The sequence below is a fragment of the Callospermophilus lateralis genome, chromosome 3 (assembly GCF_048772815.1).
Source record: "Callospermophilus lateralis isolate mCalLat2 chromosome 3, mCalLat2.hap1, whole genome shotgun sequence".
NCBI classification, from domain to species: Eukaryota; Metazoa; Chordata; class Mammalia; order Rodentia; family Sciuridae; genus Callospermophilus; species Callospermophilus lateralis.
Genome location: NC_135307.1, coordinates 155615733 through 155633757, shown reverse-complemented (window position 1 = coordinate 155633757; position 18025 = coordinate 155615733). Strand labels below are relative to the sequence as shown.

Below are 18025 nucleotides of genomic sequence, written 5' to 3'. Positions count from 1 at the left end.
TCTATTTAAAGAATATTGAGTAAGGGGGCTGGGAATATAATTCTCTGCCTCTGATTTTTTTATATTTCCATAAATTGTTTCTATTTTCAATGAAAAGTTTTTATTATCTTAAAACTGTTATTTAAAAGTTTGACTATTGAATGAGGGAAAACCAGTGCTGGACAGAGATATAAGACACTCAGAACATTTTTTTTTTTAATTCACATAATTCAAATTGTCAAGCCAGAGCCTGGAATAACGTTTTTCTGTCCAACTTGTAAAATCCATGGTAATAGACAGATAATCATGGAAATATTCAGAAACCTTCCTTAGATCCAGACTCAGAGCTGCCCTGATTGCTTCTACCTCTCTGAGGAGAGAAGAAAGCATTTAAAAGAAAGACCTTCCACCGATGGGAGCTGTTTAAGGAACCAGGCAAAAAGGTGAAATGCATTTGTTGTATTTGGCCTTTACCTGACAGGTGCATTGGGGTGAGTCATTTTCTTTTATGTCTGCCAGCTGGGCTGTAAAATGATTGTAATAACAAGATCTTGTTTACTAAGACTGAAGTCCATATTTCCTTGCCTCATTCTGCTGGTAGAAAGAAAACATAAAAGCAGGGCTAGGGATAGAGCTAAGAGGTAGAGCACTGGCCTAGCATGTGCAAGGTTCACTATGCTACAGAAAGAAAAAAAGAAGAAGAAGAAGAAAGGAAAGGAAATCTAGGCTGGAAGCACAACTACAATGTCAGCTACTTTAGGGGACTGAGACAGGAAGATTGCAAATTCCAGGTCAGCCTGGGCAACTTATCAAGACCCTGTCTCAAAATAAAAATTTAGAAAAAGGGGTGGGAGAGGTACTAGGGTACTAAGGTACTGTAGCTCAGTGCTTACCTAGCATAAGTGAGTCTTTGGGTTAAATCCCCAATGCTGAGAGAAAGAGAGAGAGAGAAAGAGAGAGAGGAGAGAGAGACAGAGAGAGGGAGGGAGGGAGGGGTGGGGAGGGTAGGGAAGGGAAAGAAAAAAGAAAAGAATGATTAAAAAGCTCTTCTAGCCAACTACAGCTTGGAGATGAGAAACCCAGGTCTCAAATAAGCTAACTTCTTTTAAACCAGATTTGCGAGTGATGGATCCCATTATAGTTGGGATTGTTGTTCTCTTGTGGGCTTGTGCTTGTGACCAAAGGAAATAAAATAGGAAAAAGAGAAGAGATTGGGGTGATGTCAGTCCAAGATAACAAAATTTCAGTTCAACAGGAGGAATGAGTCCAAGAGATCCATTGTACAACATGGTGACTATAGCTAACAGCAATGTATTTTGTATCTGAAATTGCCCAGGGAGTAGATTTCAAGTGTTCTTACCACCAATAAATGATAAGTATGTGACGATGGATATGTTAATTATCTTGAGTTAGCCATTCCACAATGTAGAAATATTTCGAAACTTCATTTGTACACTACAAACTTTACTTATCAACTAAAAAATTCTCCCCATCCTCCGCAAATAGGAAGGGTACAATTTGACTAAAGAAATTAAAAAGAGAGGAGAGGAGGGAGGGGTTGGGATCAGATGGGAAAGGCCCATCTCTCAATCCAGTCATGCCCTACTGTCAGTAACAGACCCTATATCAGACGGTGGTTATATCACCTAGTGACGATGCTGTTGTGGCCGTCTTAGTTTGTGTAGGTACACTTTATGATGTTCACATAGAACATATCTCTCTGGGGTTAAGTCACACATGACTAAGCAGCTCAGACCCTCGATCTTGCCTGACCTCGCCCTAGGTAGCACAAAAGCCGAAGAATGCTTGACTCGCCCCAGCTCCACTAATTGGGAACTGGAAACTGGGAACTCTGTGTTAGAATCCCCAAAGCCCAGGCTGCAGCCAGTCTCCAGGCAGTGTGGCCTCAGCGGGTGCCTGTCCTCAGTCGCTCTGGGGAGAATGAGTTGGACAGCCAGTCTTGAATGGTCTTTCTCAGCGGACTGCCAGTGCAGCCTGGAGCCTGGCCAGGGGACCTGAGTGTCATTTTCGCTTTTAAGGACAGATCTTCCTTTACCTCATCATTCGCTCCGGGAGCCACCTAGGAAGCCACAGTGAGGCTTCCTCTAAAGGGACTGAGCCTGGTGTGACTCCCTGCCTTTGTCCTTTAGCCCCCCACTACAGCTTCCTTGACATTCTTTCAGGGGTGTTGTGGAAAAGGCTTGGCAGCTCCCAACCATTTGCAGTGTCCTTAGTCCCCTTTGGGTTTTATTTTTTTCTTTTCTTTTCTGTCTTTTTTTTTTTTTTTTTGCTCGCATTTAGCTAGCATCTGGAAAGATCACTGGACATGCTGGGCTCATTTTTCAAGGATTTAATGCTGAACTCTTCAAGGAAATCAGGAAAAGTTTTCACCAATCTGAATCTGGAGGAATTTTGCAGCCTCTCAAACTACGGTACATTTTTGTCTTTTAGTCCAGCTGTTACTGGGCGGTTTTAGGATGCAACTGCTGGGTGACATCTGCGGGGAGGGACAGGGACCAGAAGTGGAAGGGAGTTGAGGTGGTGCTTTAAATTACGTTGCTATCAATGTTGAGCCCAGGTGTTGGAGGTTATGGTTTGGGAGGAAACTATTACGACGACAGGAAAGACTGTAAATCACAACTTCTCCTGGGTTAAGATCTTTATTTAAAATCATCATCATCTGTGCGGGTACCCTCTGCTTGGACTCTGGAGCCATTCTTAGCTTCCATTCTTTTTGTTCTGCTGTGGCACTTTACAGTGTGTTCCTGTCACCTGTGCCCAACTCCCACCTTGGAGCAGCCTGTTAGTAAGGGCAGATGCCACCTGCATCAGTTGAAGAAATATGATGCATCTGCCTGTCCCGTGTAGGAATCCAAACTGGAGGTAGGAACTGAGGACTACTTGAGGTTAAAGTATGCACATGCCGTTATCCGGATGCTAATTAAAACTGGTGAACTTCTCGGAATCCAAATTGCTCCATTGCTGTCGGCAAAATTCCCTGCCTGTCTTGGCTCATCAGAAATGGTTTGTAGATGGAAAACTTCAGAACCAAACAAAGAAAACTTAGGTTCTGATGAGGAATGAAGCCTTGGCCCTCGCTTCGCCATTCCTAAACTGCCAGGCTGCTGGATCCCTTGCCGAGAAAATGTCTGAAAGAAGGATAACAAAATTTAGGCTTGGTTTAAAGCAGCTTTTTTTTTGAAAAAAAATTCTGTGCTTCTGGGGCTAAACAGTTAATCATTTGCTCCCCAAGGTTTTCATCTTGCTCTTAGTTCTGAACACAGCGCTATGTTTTCTTTTTGGAGTGGCTCCAATCTGAGGACTTTGCTAATGAGGGATGAACTTCAAAGGTCTTGGAGCTTGGGTTCTATTCAGATGCTGAGCTGAGAGTCTGAACCTCTGGAGTCAGCAAGATTCCCAGGAGAAGTTCACCACCTTCTCAGGAGGTTTTGGGGTGTTGGCCTTCATCCCAGTGCAATTGCAAGTGGAAAGAAACAAAGGGAAGACACTGCTGACCCTTTAAAGTGACCGAACCATGGAGCAATGTCTCAAATAGGTGAAAGGTTTGGAAGCAAGGGTAGGTGTACACTGTTATTATTTTTTCCTAAAAGAGATTTAATGCACAGGTCATCCACAGCTCACTATCGATGTGACTCACGGGGCCAAACAAGTCTCTCTTCAAAGGTTCTTGCTCACTCACGCACATGCACTTCTGTGCAGTGATTTTAAGCTTTTCCACTTGTTGAAACATCCCTAATGCCACTTTCAATGTCCCTGTAGTACTTCTGGCCCAACTCATAAAGAAACAGCCTCAGTAAACCTGCAGAGAATGAAGCTGCCTCAATTTTACTGCCTCCCCACCCCACACTTTTAAAGTGAACCACTTTTAATGATTTTTTTTAACTGAGATTTTTTTTTTTTAAACCCAGGACTGTAGCTAAAGTACTCTACATTAGCTACACCCCCAGCCCTTTTCCAATTTTATTTTAAGGCAAGGTCTGGATGAATTGCTCAGGCCAGTCTGGAACTTGCAATTCTCCTGCCTCAGGCTCCTGAGAAGCTGGAATTACAGGCATGTGTACTACCACACCCAGCTTGAACCACTTTCAACATTCCTTAATGGCCAGACTAGGGAGGTAGTGCTGTTGTAGGGTGCTGGTCGAGTATGTGCACAGTCCCAGGTTTGGAAAAAAAAATGCACTGGAAAAAAAAATGTAAAAATCCTTAATAGTATAAGAGGTATTTTCACTTCCTAGTTTCTTTATTGTCGTTCCATTGTGTTAGTTATGGTTGGGATGAGCTATATCCTGTGCATGTTGTGGCAGGAAGTGATGCTGAAGGTGGAGGGCAATTTTCTGTGTAGCCCTAATACAGCTTCACTGGATGAGGAAAGTTTGGAGTACTCCCCGATCCTCCTCAATGCATGCTGATCTGGGCCACTTTGGCTGCCCCAGGTGCATTTGTATATACCTTAGAAGTAAAGGTTGAAGCCTTTGTGGTCCAGAGGAAAGGGTTATAGGTTTCTAGCAGGGGAAATTCCAAGCTCAAATAGACATGATGATTCAGGACTCTGTTGTTATGCTGCCTTTAAATTTTCCATAGTGAACTCCCACCTTCCTTGGTTGATCATGGAGCTGTTTACATACTGTCACCATACACAAACTGATCTCCTTAAACAGTGACACAGGATCGCATCCCAGGCTTTCTGATCTCTAAGGAAAAAACAGGAATTTCTTCCCAGTGCCCTTCTGCTGACCTTGCCTAGAGGGGAAAGGGCTAAACAGAACTAACAATGACCTCATCCCCTTCCAGCAGGATTTCCTGGGACATACAGAACCTCTTTCTTTCCCTGCCCCTTTGTGATCAGCCACATTAAATCTATAAGCTTTCCGAGCAGATTAGGGGGACATCTAATATTGGTCCCTTTAGGACTTTATCGGGAGGTCAAGCAAACACACAAAGCAATCATTATGCTCCCCACAGTCCTACGGACCTTCTACGTCAGCTGCTGAAGGAGGGGGTGGGGCAGCGAGGTGGGGCACGGTCTAGGAACAGTGCTGGCCATGGCAGGAAATCAGGCTGAAAGGAGATGTAAGGGCTTTGGTGGGAAATAAATGGCACTGTGTTGTTGACGGAAAAAAGATCTTGGCAGGACTGTTGTTGTGAGTGTTCTGTGGCTTAGAAAGGAATTTCCTACAGGCTGGGCTAACCATTAAAAATGTCTGTACCTTCAGGAGTCCCCGGCATGCAGTAGAGCCTCGCTGGGGGAAATGTCAGCTTGGACCATGGGCGCCCGCGGTCTGGACAAGCGAGGAAGTTTCTTTAAGGTAAAAGGAAGCCCCGATTGGGATCTCAGCTGGGCAGCCTGCTCCCTTTGCCTGGTGCCGGTGGAGCTGCAGGCACTCAGTGCAGCTGCAGGCGGAAGCCTGCTCTCTGAGCCAGCTCCGACCAGCTGGGTTTGTCTGAGCGCAGTCGAGGGGTTATTACCATGTTTTATAGCAGGTTGGGGGTTTTGTGATTCAGTGCTCCAAACAGGCACGGGACTCAGGCACAGAGAGATACCACACTGTGTAAGATACTTGAGGGGATCTTTGCTAACTGCCCAGCTTTTCCTTCTCCAGTTGGGGAGATTTTATGACAAAAGCTAAACTTGGCTTCCCAGTGTATTGATGTTGTAGACCTGTGTGTTCTACCTTTTTGATTGGACCTGTGTGTTTTACCTTTTTGATTGACTGTATGAATCAATTAAGTGCTTTAAAAAAAAAAAAAAAAAACCTGAAGACAAAAAGCACAACACCCACAAATTCCTGGGCCTCACTTTGGACTGATTAAATGTTGTTTGATGATGTATTTTATCCAACACCTCCAAGGTTTCTTATGATAAGAGAGCTATGCAGCAGTTTTAAACTATACAACTTTTCTGTATCTTATTGATGGAATTAAATTGTCTTCTTAGCTTAACAAGATTTTAAATAAATGTTATGTGTGTGTGTGTATGTGTATATATACATGTGTGTATGAGCATATATGTACACACATATATACTGGTTGCTAACCACCAGTAGCAAGCTTTCATTTGTGTGTACATATGTATACATATATGTATATCTATATTGTGTGTATACTATGCTAGCTTAAGATTTAATATGGATATTATATATGTGTATTATTATATATGTATATGGATATTTTATATATATACACACATGCTGTATGTATGTGTATGTTTCATTAAAACTGGTCATTTCTCATTTATACTTGAGGATTAATTCCTTTCTTGAGGCTCTTTGCTTTGTTTTCTTTAACTCATTCTCAAATTAACTCATTGTAGAAAATTTAGAAGATACAGAATCATGTAAAAAAAGAAAAAGAAAAATGGAGATAAAATGTGTATTTGAAATCTGTTACAGGTAAGTGTTCTAAACACCAGGTCTTATGCCCTGAGGAGGAACAATGATGAAACTTTATTACTGGGAAGTGGTTGTGTTTATTAATTACCCCAACATTTAAGAGCTGTAAGGATGTCTTTAGTCTTATTTGTTTCTAAGAGACCAGAACTGATTTGTTATGTCAGCTGTTGACTATACAAAAATTAATCAAAGAACCTGTTGATAGAGTAAAGCTAAGTTCATTACTGGAATCAGGGGACCTACATAGGACACTCCTATTAGTGTATAAACAAGTGGCAGCTGGGAGGCATATTTATAGGATTTGGAGATCTAGGCCCAAATCAATTAAGGTGTATTTTGCAAGGCAGAGAACTGATTGGATTTCAGGGAAATTTGTGGCATAATAGCTCATAATTGGTGGGTAGCACAAAGCAATGTTCTTGAAGTGAGTCTTGGCAAGTAAATCATTAGTAAGTGGGCTGTTTCTCTCCAGTGAACAAACTATTGGCCAGGAGAAGTTGTTTTGTAGAAATTTCCTGCAGTAAATAGTGAATCCACTTATAAGCTTATTGTCTTAACTTTCTGGAAAGAAGATTCTCAAAGAGTTAAATTATATTGACACAGATGGTCTCAGTTCTCCTTCCTAATAGTAAGCTACTGGGACATAAATTGTTTAATTCTCAATTGATTTACTTGGTTTTAGTCAAACGACTTTAACATCTACCCACGTGAGGTGGATGAGAGGAGAGAGCTTCTCAGGTCTTCTGCAGACCAGGAGCTAAACCCTGCAGGTTCATGAATTGCATCTTATGCAGAGATATTTATGCATACAAGATGATCCCAAACCCCTCCTTAACCCAAAGCATTGCCTAAATTAGCTTAAATATTGGCTAGTCCATAACTACCACCTTATGATGCTCAGGAAGCATAGTGGAGTTGTGTCTTAACATAGTAGTTAGACTTTAAAGTCAAATCAAAACAAGAAAATTGAGGATGGTCAAAATTGCTGTTGAAAATTCCTGAGGTGAGGTGCAGAAGTGCACGCCTGTAATCCCAGCTACATGGGATGCTGATGCAGAAGGATCTCAAGTTCAAAGCCAGACTGGACAACATAGCAAGACCCTGTCTCAAAATAGAAAATAAAAAGGACTCTAGGATATAGCTCAGTGGTAGAGCACCTTTGAATTCAATTTCAATATCACACACACACACACACACGCACACACACTCACACACACACACACACAGAGAAATAAGAACCAGAAAAGAAAGAAAATAGTTCATCACATGTGAATATATAACCAAACCTGTAGTTCCAGAGGAATGTTTCTTGAAGAAGTGCACTTTGACTGAGAGCCAAGGTTGACCCTATGTTATGTAGGAAGGTGAGAGTAGAACTAAATTTCAAAGTGACTGTCTTATGCTACTGTGATGAGTTTCTCAAAGACATCAGTGGTGCCCTATAACTGACTTGGATAATTTCATAAAGTGTGAGGGTTCTTAGCTCAGAGCTGAATTCCACATTATGCTTATTATTCCTTTTTTGGTTATTAGTGCTCCTGTGATTTTTGTATAAAGCAGAGATCATTGAACATTGAACTTCATTTTCATCTTTAATTTCCCCTATCCAGTTTGTCTTTCTAAACCAAAGATTCTAACCAGCAGTAGCAAGTTTTGATTTGTGGTTTCCCATATGTCCTGGCTCAGGGAAATGACTCAGACAGGTTGGGAGGACATGGGGCACATGGATAATACAGTGTCTGAGCATTCTGGGATAAATGAGAATGCCCTATGGTTATTGTTCCTATGGAATCACATCCTGGTAGTCTGGCCCCATAAATCCTATGCTGGACAAACACATTTTCCACAGTCTTTTGCAGCAACATGTTTAATTTTCCTCAGCCACTGTGAAAAGCAATATTTTCCTGCTCTACAAGGTCATTGTGAAAACATATGGGATACTGGAGGTGGGGGGTGGGGGTGATGCTCTAGAAAAAGAAGTCAAATTTATCCACAGCTAAGTAATAGATATGTACACCTATTGCTATAAAATATCAAGGGTGTATTGAATGAAGGTTATTATATAAGAAAGATGTCACTCTAGGCTAGAGAAGTCCCAGGTAGTCCTGAATTAGGGGCAGGAATGCTTAGAATCATCCCTGACCCATCCTTTTCCTGAATCTCACAGTTTTCCACAAGCCACCCCTACCTCCTCCGCATTCAGACATCCAATGATGACAAGTCTTTCTCAAGTTCCCAAAATCCACACCCCTTTTTCCTCTCCTACGTCCCTCTCCCGACTTAGGTTTCCCTTCCTTTTCTTGTGGACATTACAGATGATGTTCATAGCCCATCTACACTACCACCAAATATGTTTGTTTCATTGATTTCTCCCAAACCATTCCATTGATCCATGTCACCTACTCAAAGTCTGACTCCTTGCTAGGCGCTGGACTAAGTCTGTCTTCACCTTGAAATTTGAGGACTTAAAGACTGTGCTCTGTCTACCCGATCTACCTGGCAAAGCTCCCCTATCCATCCTGCTGCTGTTGCTTCATGGCCTGCCCCCAAGGTCAAACCTGCTGATACCTGCCCTCCAGGTTTTGCCCACACTTGCACTGCCTCCTGCTCCTCATCCCACCTCCTACCTCTCCTTCCAGACTGACAAAGCTTTGTACACTGACAACAGAGCTCACTCAGGCTGAGCTCATATCTGCCTTTGCTTTTATCTGCAGATAAAAAGTTGTGGTAGGAATGGTGAGTAGGAGGCTTAGATGTGACCCCAATGTAGTGCCAGGAAGTAAACTTCAGTTCATAACTCCATGTCCTGCCCTTTCATCACCACAGCCTTGATCCCAAGGGGGATCCTCTTACAGCAAAGAATCATGTTCAGAAGAGGACCAAGGTGAATTATCCACCATGACAGGAATGACTGAACTCCCTGAGAAAGTCTGCCCTCACCAGCCCCAATATCTGGGTAAAGCACCCTGTTTCTATGTGGCACTTTCTTAAAAGGAAGTGGCCTCTGGGACAGGGTGAGTGTAGGAGGCTGAGAAACACAGGACTGTGTCTGACTCCCCTCCTGACCAGGTGGCATCCTTTGGTCATGGTCACACTGTGATCTGGATAGCCCGGGGTGCAAGCGACTATGTCTTCCTGCAGAGGCGTGTCTTCCTACATCCCCATGGGTGGAGCTATGCTCACCTGTTCCTTTGTAATATTACCCCTTGCCCTGTTTATCTAAACCAGACTGTTCCTTGGAAACATCCTTTGTTTGTCCCCTTCTCTTACTGTGCCCTTGGGTGTGGCCTACCTAGATGTCAGTCAGCCTGCTGACAGCAGACATCATGAAGCTAGACTCAGCCCCCTGAAACCTGATCCCTTGCCTCATTTGAATAGCTTCTTCTCAATAAAAGGGGTCAGCAGTGTGCTCATGCTTGTGTTCTCTCTCTCTCTCTCTCTCTCTCTCTCTCTCTCTCTCTCTCTGCAGACCTTTAAGGTCAGAGAAGCTGTCACAGCACCCCCAAAGAAAAAGGTATTTCTCTGTCTTGTGTGGAGGACACGGGGCACATGACCTCCACACAAGAGCCCAATTAGCCCAGTTCCCCTGGAGTGACCCCTGAGTGTTTTAGTCACTTGCAACCTGGCAGGTGAGAGCTGGTCCTAACTGACCAGGAAAGAAATGTATTGGGACTGCAGGACCATATGCTCCTCTGCCTTGGAACCACTAGTGCCAATGGGGACCAAGCAAAGCATCTGGGGTCACTTGAGTGTCCAGATCAGAGGCAGAGGCTCTTTGATCACTTTGCACAGTTTGGATGGTGGTGCCAAGCCATGCCAAATGGAAAATTTGCAGTTACATTTTGGAGAAGCTGTAAAAGAACTCTCTGACACAACCAAATTGCAAAGTTTGGCTCTACCAATGTATAAATGGCTGGGAGGGGGCTGATGACTCACTATACCTCGGCTGAGTTCCCTTGACTCTCTCTTCTTGGCATTCAGTCTTCAAAAATTCTGTCTGCAGAATACATTTTCAATTATCCAGAATGACACAACTGTGTCTTGGGCTTTGGTTTAATGTTTAAGTTTTCAGAATTTTTTTTTTTTTATGGCAAATGCATTTCTCTGTGCACGAAGACAACAATTTACTATTGTGTAAGTTGACAGAGATAGCAGAGGCATGAAAAATGATAGATAGAACCAGGAAGCCCATGTTAGTAATTTCACTGAGCAAGTCCTTACATGGATCTGTAAATGTTTCAAAGCCATAGAGATGAGTATGTTGTTGCCTCTTTGGATTCCCAGCATGTCTCCTGGATGGTGAACAGTCTGACATCACCTGCAGTATCTAAGAAGGCAGAGCCATACAGTCTGTCACCAGACTTATGGAGGAAACAGTAGTGATTAGAGATTTGGTCAGAGCCATTATCGTGGTGACAATTTGCTTACAATAATATTAGAAAGCAGGCCTGACATCAGCATTTGGGTATGTCTTTTGTTTTCCATAAATAAAATTGTAATAGACATTGACCCTGGAGAGGCACAGAGCAGTGCTGTCCCATAGAAATATGATGCAAAGCACAAGTACAGTTTTAAATTTTCTAGTAATCACATGAAAAAATGTTAAAAAGAAAATAAACCAGGTGCCGTGGCACATGCTATAATCCCAGCAACTTGGACAACTGAAGCAGGAGGATCAAAAGTTCCAGGCCAGCCTCAGCAACTTAGCAAGACCCTGTCTCAGAATAAAAAAAATATAAAGGACTAGGGATGAAGCTCAGTGGTAGAATGCACCTGAGTTCAATTAATCCCTAGTACCATAAACAAAAAGAAAGAAAAGTGAAATTTATACCAACAATATATTTTATTTATCTTCATATATCTAAAATATGATTGTGTCAACATGTCATAAATATAAGTATTAATCAGATATTTTACATACTTTATACCATGTCTTTTTTTAATTGAAAAAAATGTGTGTATTTATCATGTACACATGTTGTTTTGAAATATGTCTTGTAGCCTGTCTTTGAAATCCAGTGTGTATTTTATATACAGTGTGTCTCAGTTCAGACCAGCTGGATCTCAAACTCCCAGTAGCCCTGTGTGGCTGGTGATGCCATACTGGACAGCAAAAGTTTAGCATTTTTATGATCTAAACCCCCTCCTATTACTGATGGGAAACTGAGAGGTAGAGTTGGTTGGGACAGCAGGAATGAGAGTCAGCCACAGCCAGACTGTCCTAGGAACCCACACTGACTGCACTCTGACTGTTTTTTCCTTTTCCACCTTATCCTCCCAGGAAACTCCATCTGGAGAGGCCAAATGGATCACATCCTTCTCTGGAAGAGCTGTTGACTTTTTTTTTTTTTTTTTTTTTTTTTGGCATATGCACACATGCATTTTACCAACTGCTTCAAATGCCTTTAGGTCCCAGGTCATCCCCCCAGGGCATGACTTTCCAGGAATCCCATGAGTTTATTGGGTAGCAATTCCTGTTAGTGTTTACAAAGAGCAGTGGATTGCATGTTTTGTTTTGTTTTGTTTAACAGGATATTGTCTCCAGCACATTGTGGTCAGTAATTTTTGATACTAAACATGTCAGTAGCTCTCAACATATGCTCAAAGGTACTTTGTTTTTAAAAAAATCAGGACCACATTTCTCCAGTCTTCCCTGTAGGCCTAAGTTTCATAATTTGGAGGATGTCAAGGAGAGAGATATATTTGTGCAAGACTGTTGTGTCCATGGATAATTTTCAGGAAGTTAAAATGTGACTCTCATAGAATATAAAATGAACATCCGTCAAAGATTTTTTCCATCTCATGTGTGAGAAACCCAGTAAGATGATTCCAAGAATGTTTTGACGAATAACATATTTTTACTCAACTTAAGCATCCTGTGAGATGTTTTCTAAGTTAAAAGTCAAACTGGTTAACATCCTAAAAACCATTACATACAATAAAAACCTTTAGGTTTTTCTCCTTTTTTCTGAACAGAAATCTGAAGGATGACATTGTCACAGGGCTGGGGCCTTCTGAGAAACTAAGGTGGTGCAAAGCCCACCCACCCCCAACCCCTGCCCCTTCAAACTCTGATTATTGCAGTCAAGTCAGAAATATTTCAGACATGTCACTCAGAGTAACAAGCATGAGTTTATTGAAGCGGTAGAAAAAGGGAAAGGGAACACTTTCAAGGGAGAGAGTGGGTCCTCTCAGAGAGGAACAGGACGGCTTGCCTCTTCTGCACTCCAGTTTTATTGGGGGATCCCAGAGAAGTTTCCAGAGAATCTTGCCCAGGTTTTCTTCTTGACTTTTGATCGACAGCAGATGACATCAGATTTTCAAGTCCCCACTGCCATGACAACTAGGTCACTTTGGCCCATGCTGGGTGGATTCTTAACCATAAAATCTTACAGATTTTATGGTTAGGAGAAATTATCTTTATCTCCCTAAGTTCCAGAATCTGACCTTTTGAAAGAGTCACAAAAGTCTCCCATTTCAGTGTAACTTGGGTTTCTCTTATTGACATTATTTGGGGCCTGCATTTCTCCTGCAGAAAGTGCATAGTTTACTTAGGAATGTGACATAGCCTGTATGTCAAACAGGGCTGCAGGTAAATTGCTTTTCAGAAAAGAAAGCATGTGGGGGGTCAGCTCAGTGGACCGATTTTATAGAATTTCTTTAACCTATTGTCCCCATCACTCATATCCATCTGTTCCCTACGAACATATAACCTCAAAGTGTCTGAGCCCATATTTGATAGCCCATAACAAAGTTAAATTCCTGGATAATTAAATACTCTTTAGGCAAACCTCAACAATGCTCCAGTTTGGCAAAGAAAATATGAATCCATGTTTAATGAATTCTTTTATTATGTATAATTATAATGCACCAGTAAAAAAAAAATAGGAAGAAAACAACACCAACAAAAAAGATAAACTCAAAAAACAAAAAGCCCTCCCACCTGGAAATGTAAAAAACTTCTAATTTACAACTCTGGGATGAAAGCAGAACTATAAACTGGAATTACAGAATGCTTAAAAAAAATGGCAGTCAAAACACTATTAGAACCAATGGAATATACCTAAAGCATCAATTGGGAAAATTCATAGTGCTAAACTCTATCAGAAAAGACATGCCCTTTTTGCCTACTTTCCAAGTTTTAAATAATGTTTCTTAATAATTAACACTGAAATTATTTTTTCCTCGCCATTTCAACACCTCTCCTTCCCTCATCCTCAAATTTACCCAGCCAGGGATTTTGCCTTTAAGGAGTGAGTGCCCTCCCGTGAGGGCATAGAAAATGGGAAAGCTGGTTCTAAGTTGATTGATTTCAGTTCAACTACAGGGCACAATAATCCAAAATCCCCACAATGGTTGGACCAGCCCAAGGTCACCAGAGTGCTTAGGGCATATAACTAACCTTAAGTAGTAGAGATTCTTCCTCAAAGAGTAACCTCTCAAGATTAGCTAACAAGGTTCCTGGAGCCCAACAGTCCCAGATGGAAAGGTGGGCAGGATACATTCTTCTTTCTTCTTTCTCTTACTTTCTAAAAAGGAGAGTGGGCTACCAAACAACATATTTCCCACCTGCCTATAATTACAATTGGATATTCATTTTTTAGGGATGTTCATGCTGTTTATTTTTTTAAATAAACAATACAAATTGTATGTATTGATGCTATACAATGTGTTGTTGTTGTTTTATCATGAGAGCACTTAAATCTACTCTGCAGATTTCAAGAACACAATATACACACCTGTAACCTCAGCAACTTGGGAGGCTGAGGCAGGAGGATTGTAAATTTGAAACCAGCCTTGGCCATTTAGCAAGACTATCTCAAAACAAAAATTAAAAAGGATTGGGGATGTAGCTCAGTAGTATAGCACCCCTGAGTTCAATTCTCTGTACTCAGGAAAAATATGAAAAAGGACATAATACATTGTTATTAACTATAGCTACCATGCTTTACAAGAGATGCCTTGAACTATTGCTCCTATCTAACTGAAGTTTTGCTAGCTTTTAAACAACATCTCCCCAAACACCTCTTTCCTTCCTCTGGTTACCATCATTCCATTCTTCATTTGGATGAGCTCAACTTGTTTAGGTCACACATGGGATAATGTAATATTTGTCTTTTTGTGCCTGGCTTATTTCACTTAACATGATGTCTTCCAGGTGCCTCTATGTTGTTACAGATGACAGGATTCCTTCTTTTTTTTAAGGCCAAATAGTATTCATTGTATGTGTATACATACATACAACATATACATATATACCACATTTTCTTTATCTTTTTATTCACTTTAACACTCAGGTTGATTCTATAATTTGTCTACTTCGAATAATGCTATGGTGAACATGAGAGACCAGATATCTCTTTCTCATTGATTTCATTTCCTCTGGAATATTGTGGGATTATTAAGATCATATGATTGTTCTTATTTATTTATTCATTATTCCTTCATTCACTTATTTATTTATTAAGTACTGAATACTGAACACAGAGTCTCACACATACTAGGCAAATGCTTCTCTACTGAGCTTTATCCCTAGTCCTTTTTTATTTTTAATTTTGTGACAAGGTATCACTAAGTTGTCCAGGCTGGCCTTGAACTTGCCATCCTCCTGCCTCAGCCTCCTGAAGTGCTGCCATTATAGGTACATGCTGCCATTATAGGCGTGTGCTGCCATCCCTGACTCAATTTTAATTTTTTGAGGTGCCTCAATACCATTTCATAATGACAACCCTAACTTACATTCCGCAAAACAGTGTGCAGGGCTCCTCTTTTCTCCACATCCTCTCCACCACTTATCCTTCATCTTTTTGATCACAACCATCTAACAACTGTGCTGTGATATCTCAATGTGGCTTTAACGTCTACATTGATTTTGACTTTGTGAGTAGCACTTAATGGCCGAGCACCCAATGGAACCACCAGTCATTCATAACTTAGTATAAATGAAGGGTCTAAACCATTGGCTGAAATCAGCCTAAAGAAGAAATTTGAGCTTGTGTTCTGGGGAAGGGGGAGTAATTGGAGAATGGTAAATTAATATCTCTAAGAGGTGAGATAGGACTTGGGGCCTCTCTGGGTGGGCTGGGCAGCATGGAGCACCTGTAATAAAGTGGAGAGCAGTCAGGAGGTAGTGTCAGGAAGTGGTAGGTAACCATATAGATAAGCACATCTTCTTAGATTCTGAACCATGTGGCTCCCAGGGGACTTCTACTTAGCTACATATTTCTTCAACACACAGTTAGGACAGGTGAGGTTAAAAGCTGTGCCTATCTCTGAAGTGAGATAATGAACTGGCTTCTCCCAGCTTCATAACCTACTACTCATGTGACTTTGAGCAAGTTATCTAAACTCTTTGAGTCTCAGTTTTCTCACCTGGAAATTATAGATAAGATTCTCTCCCTCATAGTGCAGCTGTTATAAAAATTCAAAAATGTCTTCCTAATACACCCTTAGCTAGTGACTGGTAGATACATAATAGTGGCTCACAAACATTTATCCCTGTTGACAAGCCAGTTCCCAAGGGTAATAGCCAGGTCCTCAAGCTCTGGGATCTGCATAGAGCACATCAGGAGTGGGGAAGTCCCCATTGTGCTCTTACTTTGATTCTGTGCTGGGTCCTGGGTTTCCCTGAAGGGAGGAGACTCACCTTAAGTCAGGTGTAGTAAACCCGAGGTCCAGGGGGTCATGCCATGAACCAGGACTTGTTGGGCCAGGTATGGCCAGAGTACATTGAGTGCTCCCTTCATGCTTTCATCTCTTATGTTAAATAAGGAGTTTCAGCTGGAAGGGTTTCCTTCCCCAACTTTCTCATGCAATAGGAGTGCCTATGGTACTGGCTAAAATAAATTCCCACAGCCCACTGAGCCAGACCTCCAAGGGAAGGGAGAGGAAATCATCCCCACCAAACCCTCCTCCGCTTCCTGACATGAATAGGGCCCATGTGATTCCTGTCCTTAGAAAGTTTTCAGTATCACTGAATTAACATAGGAGGGTTCCTTCAAGGTGAAATACCAAAGCATTTGCATTCATATTAGCATTAGAAAGTAAATGACATTTGAAATGTGGTTCCAGGAGACATCACCCAGAGCATTTTTGTCAGTGATTCTCAAAGTGTGGTCCCAGACGCCAGCACCAGCATTCCCTGGGAATGTACTTGGAATGAAAATTTTCAACAAAGAAAAATCAGAAACTCTGGGAATGGAGATTGGCACCCTCAGATGACTCTAATACTCACGCCAGTTTGAGAATCCCTTGTATTAGACCCTGCATTTGAGCAAGTGACCAACCTATACAAGAAAAGACATAGAAAAGCTGGGCATGGCAGTGTGTTTGACCCAACTCCAAAAAATAAAATTAAATTATAAACAAAGTAATATAAAATAATGAGCCAGGTATGGTGCATGTTCCTATAATCCTGGTGACTTGGGACACTGAGGCAGGAGGTTCCCTTGAGCCTGTCAGTTCAAGACCAGCCTGGAACCAGTCTCTAAATGAATGAATAAACTAAGCAAGCATAGAAATGTCTCCTTTAAAAGCCTGACATCATGTCCCCCTTTGGAAAGGGGAGCGATAACTCAATAGCTGAGTGGTGATCATCAGTTGGTTCAGACTTAATACTTTGATGATTTCAATCAACCCATGGCTCTTTGGAAGCCCTGGTGTTATTACTGCTGTCTGATAAGATGCTACTTCTGTTTTGTTTCTGTCTGCTTTGCACAACACCCCTACATTTTGTTAGCTCTTTCAAAGGCATCCGCACCCAAACAAAGGGAGCATCCTGAGGCAGACAGCTCAGCTGTTCAGAATCCTGTAACATACAGAAGCAAAAATCTCACTACCCTGCCTGGAACACCTGACTTCACCACTTATCCACAAGTGCTTGCACATTCTCAGGAATGAAGGTTCCTCCCTCTCAGGCCAAAGCCTCTCTTGTTGATATTCCCTGCCATTAGCCGGAGGAACAAATGAACAAACAGAAGCTTTGAGTTGTTTGCTGAGCAGTTTGCATTTAAGTGAAATAAATCTGCTCTGTTGGTGCGACAGGGTTTGCTTAGCCTAGCCTTACTCCTTGTTCAACTGCTTTTCATATTCAACCTAATAAACACTGGTTCAGGCATTTTTCTAAGATCCTTAACACCATTTTCTCTGTTAATCCTCACATCATCATTATCCCCATTTTGAAAATCAGAAAACTGAGGCATGGAGATGTTTAGTAACTTCACCAAGGTCACAAGGTTTGCAAACTGAGTGGTGGTTTCATAGTGGCTGTACTTAAACTTGAAAGGAATTTCAGCTGACTCTCCTTGAAGCCTTGAAATGCTGACTCTGTGCCTGGGCCAGCTCATACGTGAGATATGGACACCCCTGTACTTACTGCTTCCCAGTGTGTGATTGCTAGGTTGGAAACTTGTGAATTGAGCCTCCCATCATTTTCCCACTGCTCCTATCAGTCATCCCTGTCCTCTGATGGTAACCCACAACTGTCCCTGACATCTGCGTCTCAGAGTTTCCTCTAAAGTGGAACCATTCTTCTCTTTCTCTCTCTCTCTCTTTTAGTACTGGGGTTTGAACCCAAGGGCACTTATCTCTGAGTCATATCCTGAGCCACCTGCCCCCTCCCCTTTTTTTTTTTTTTT

General features: G+C 41.8%; 1 protein-coding gene across 8 annotated transcripts in view; it reads left to right on the top strand.

Moving 5' to 3' along the window:
* Rin2 (Ras and Rab interactor 2) overlaps nucleotides 1-18025 on the top strand; it is a 221136-nt gene that overhangs the window by 111439 nt on the left and 91672 nt on the right. For 2 of the 8 annotated variants that reach the window (XM_076851467.2, XM_076851475.2), the window contains 2 exons: nucleotides 2281-2411; nucleotides 5214-5306. The exons of 2 other annotated variants lie outside the window; for them this stretch is intronic. In XM_076851467.2, coding sequence (XP_076707582.2) covers nucleotides 5250-5306 — 57 coding nt within the window. In that variant the 5' untranslated portion in view covers nucleotides 2281-2411; nucleotides 5214-5249. Of the gene's footprint in view, nucleotides 1-2280; nucleotides 2412-2435; nucleotides 2863-3333; nucleotides 3557-5213; nucleotides 5307-18025 lie in introns of those variants that run through there. 4 more of the 8 variants (XM_076851470.2, XM_076851468.2, XM_076851469.2 and 1 more) reach the window with 4 other exon arrangements.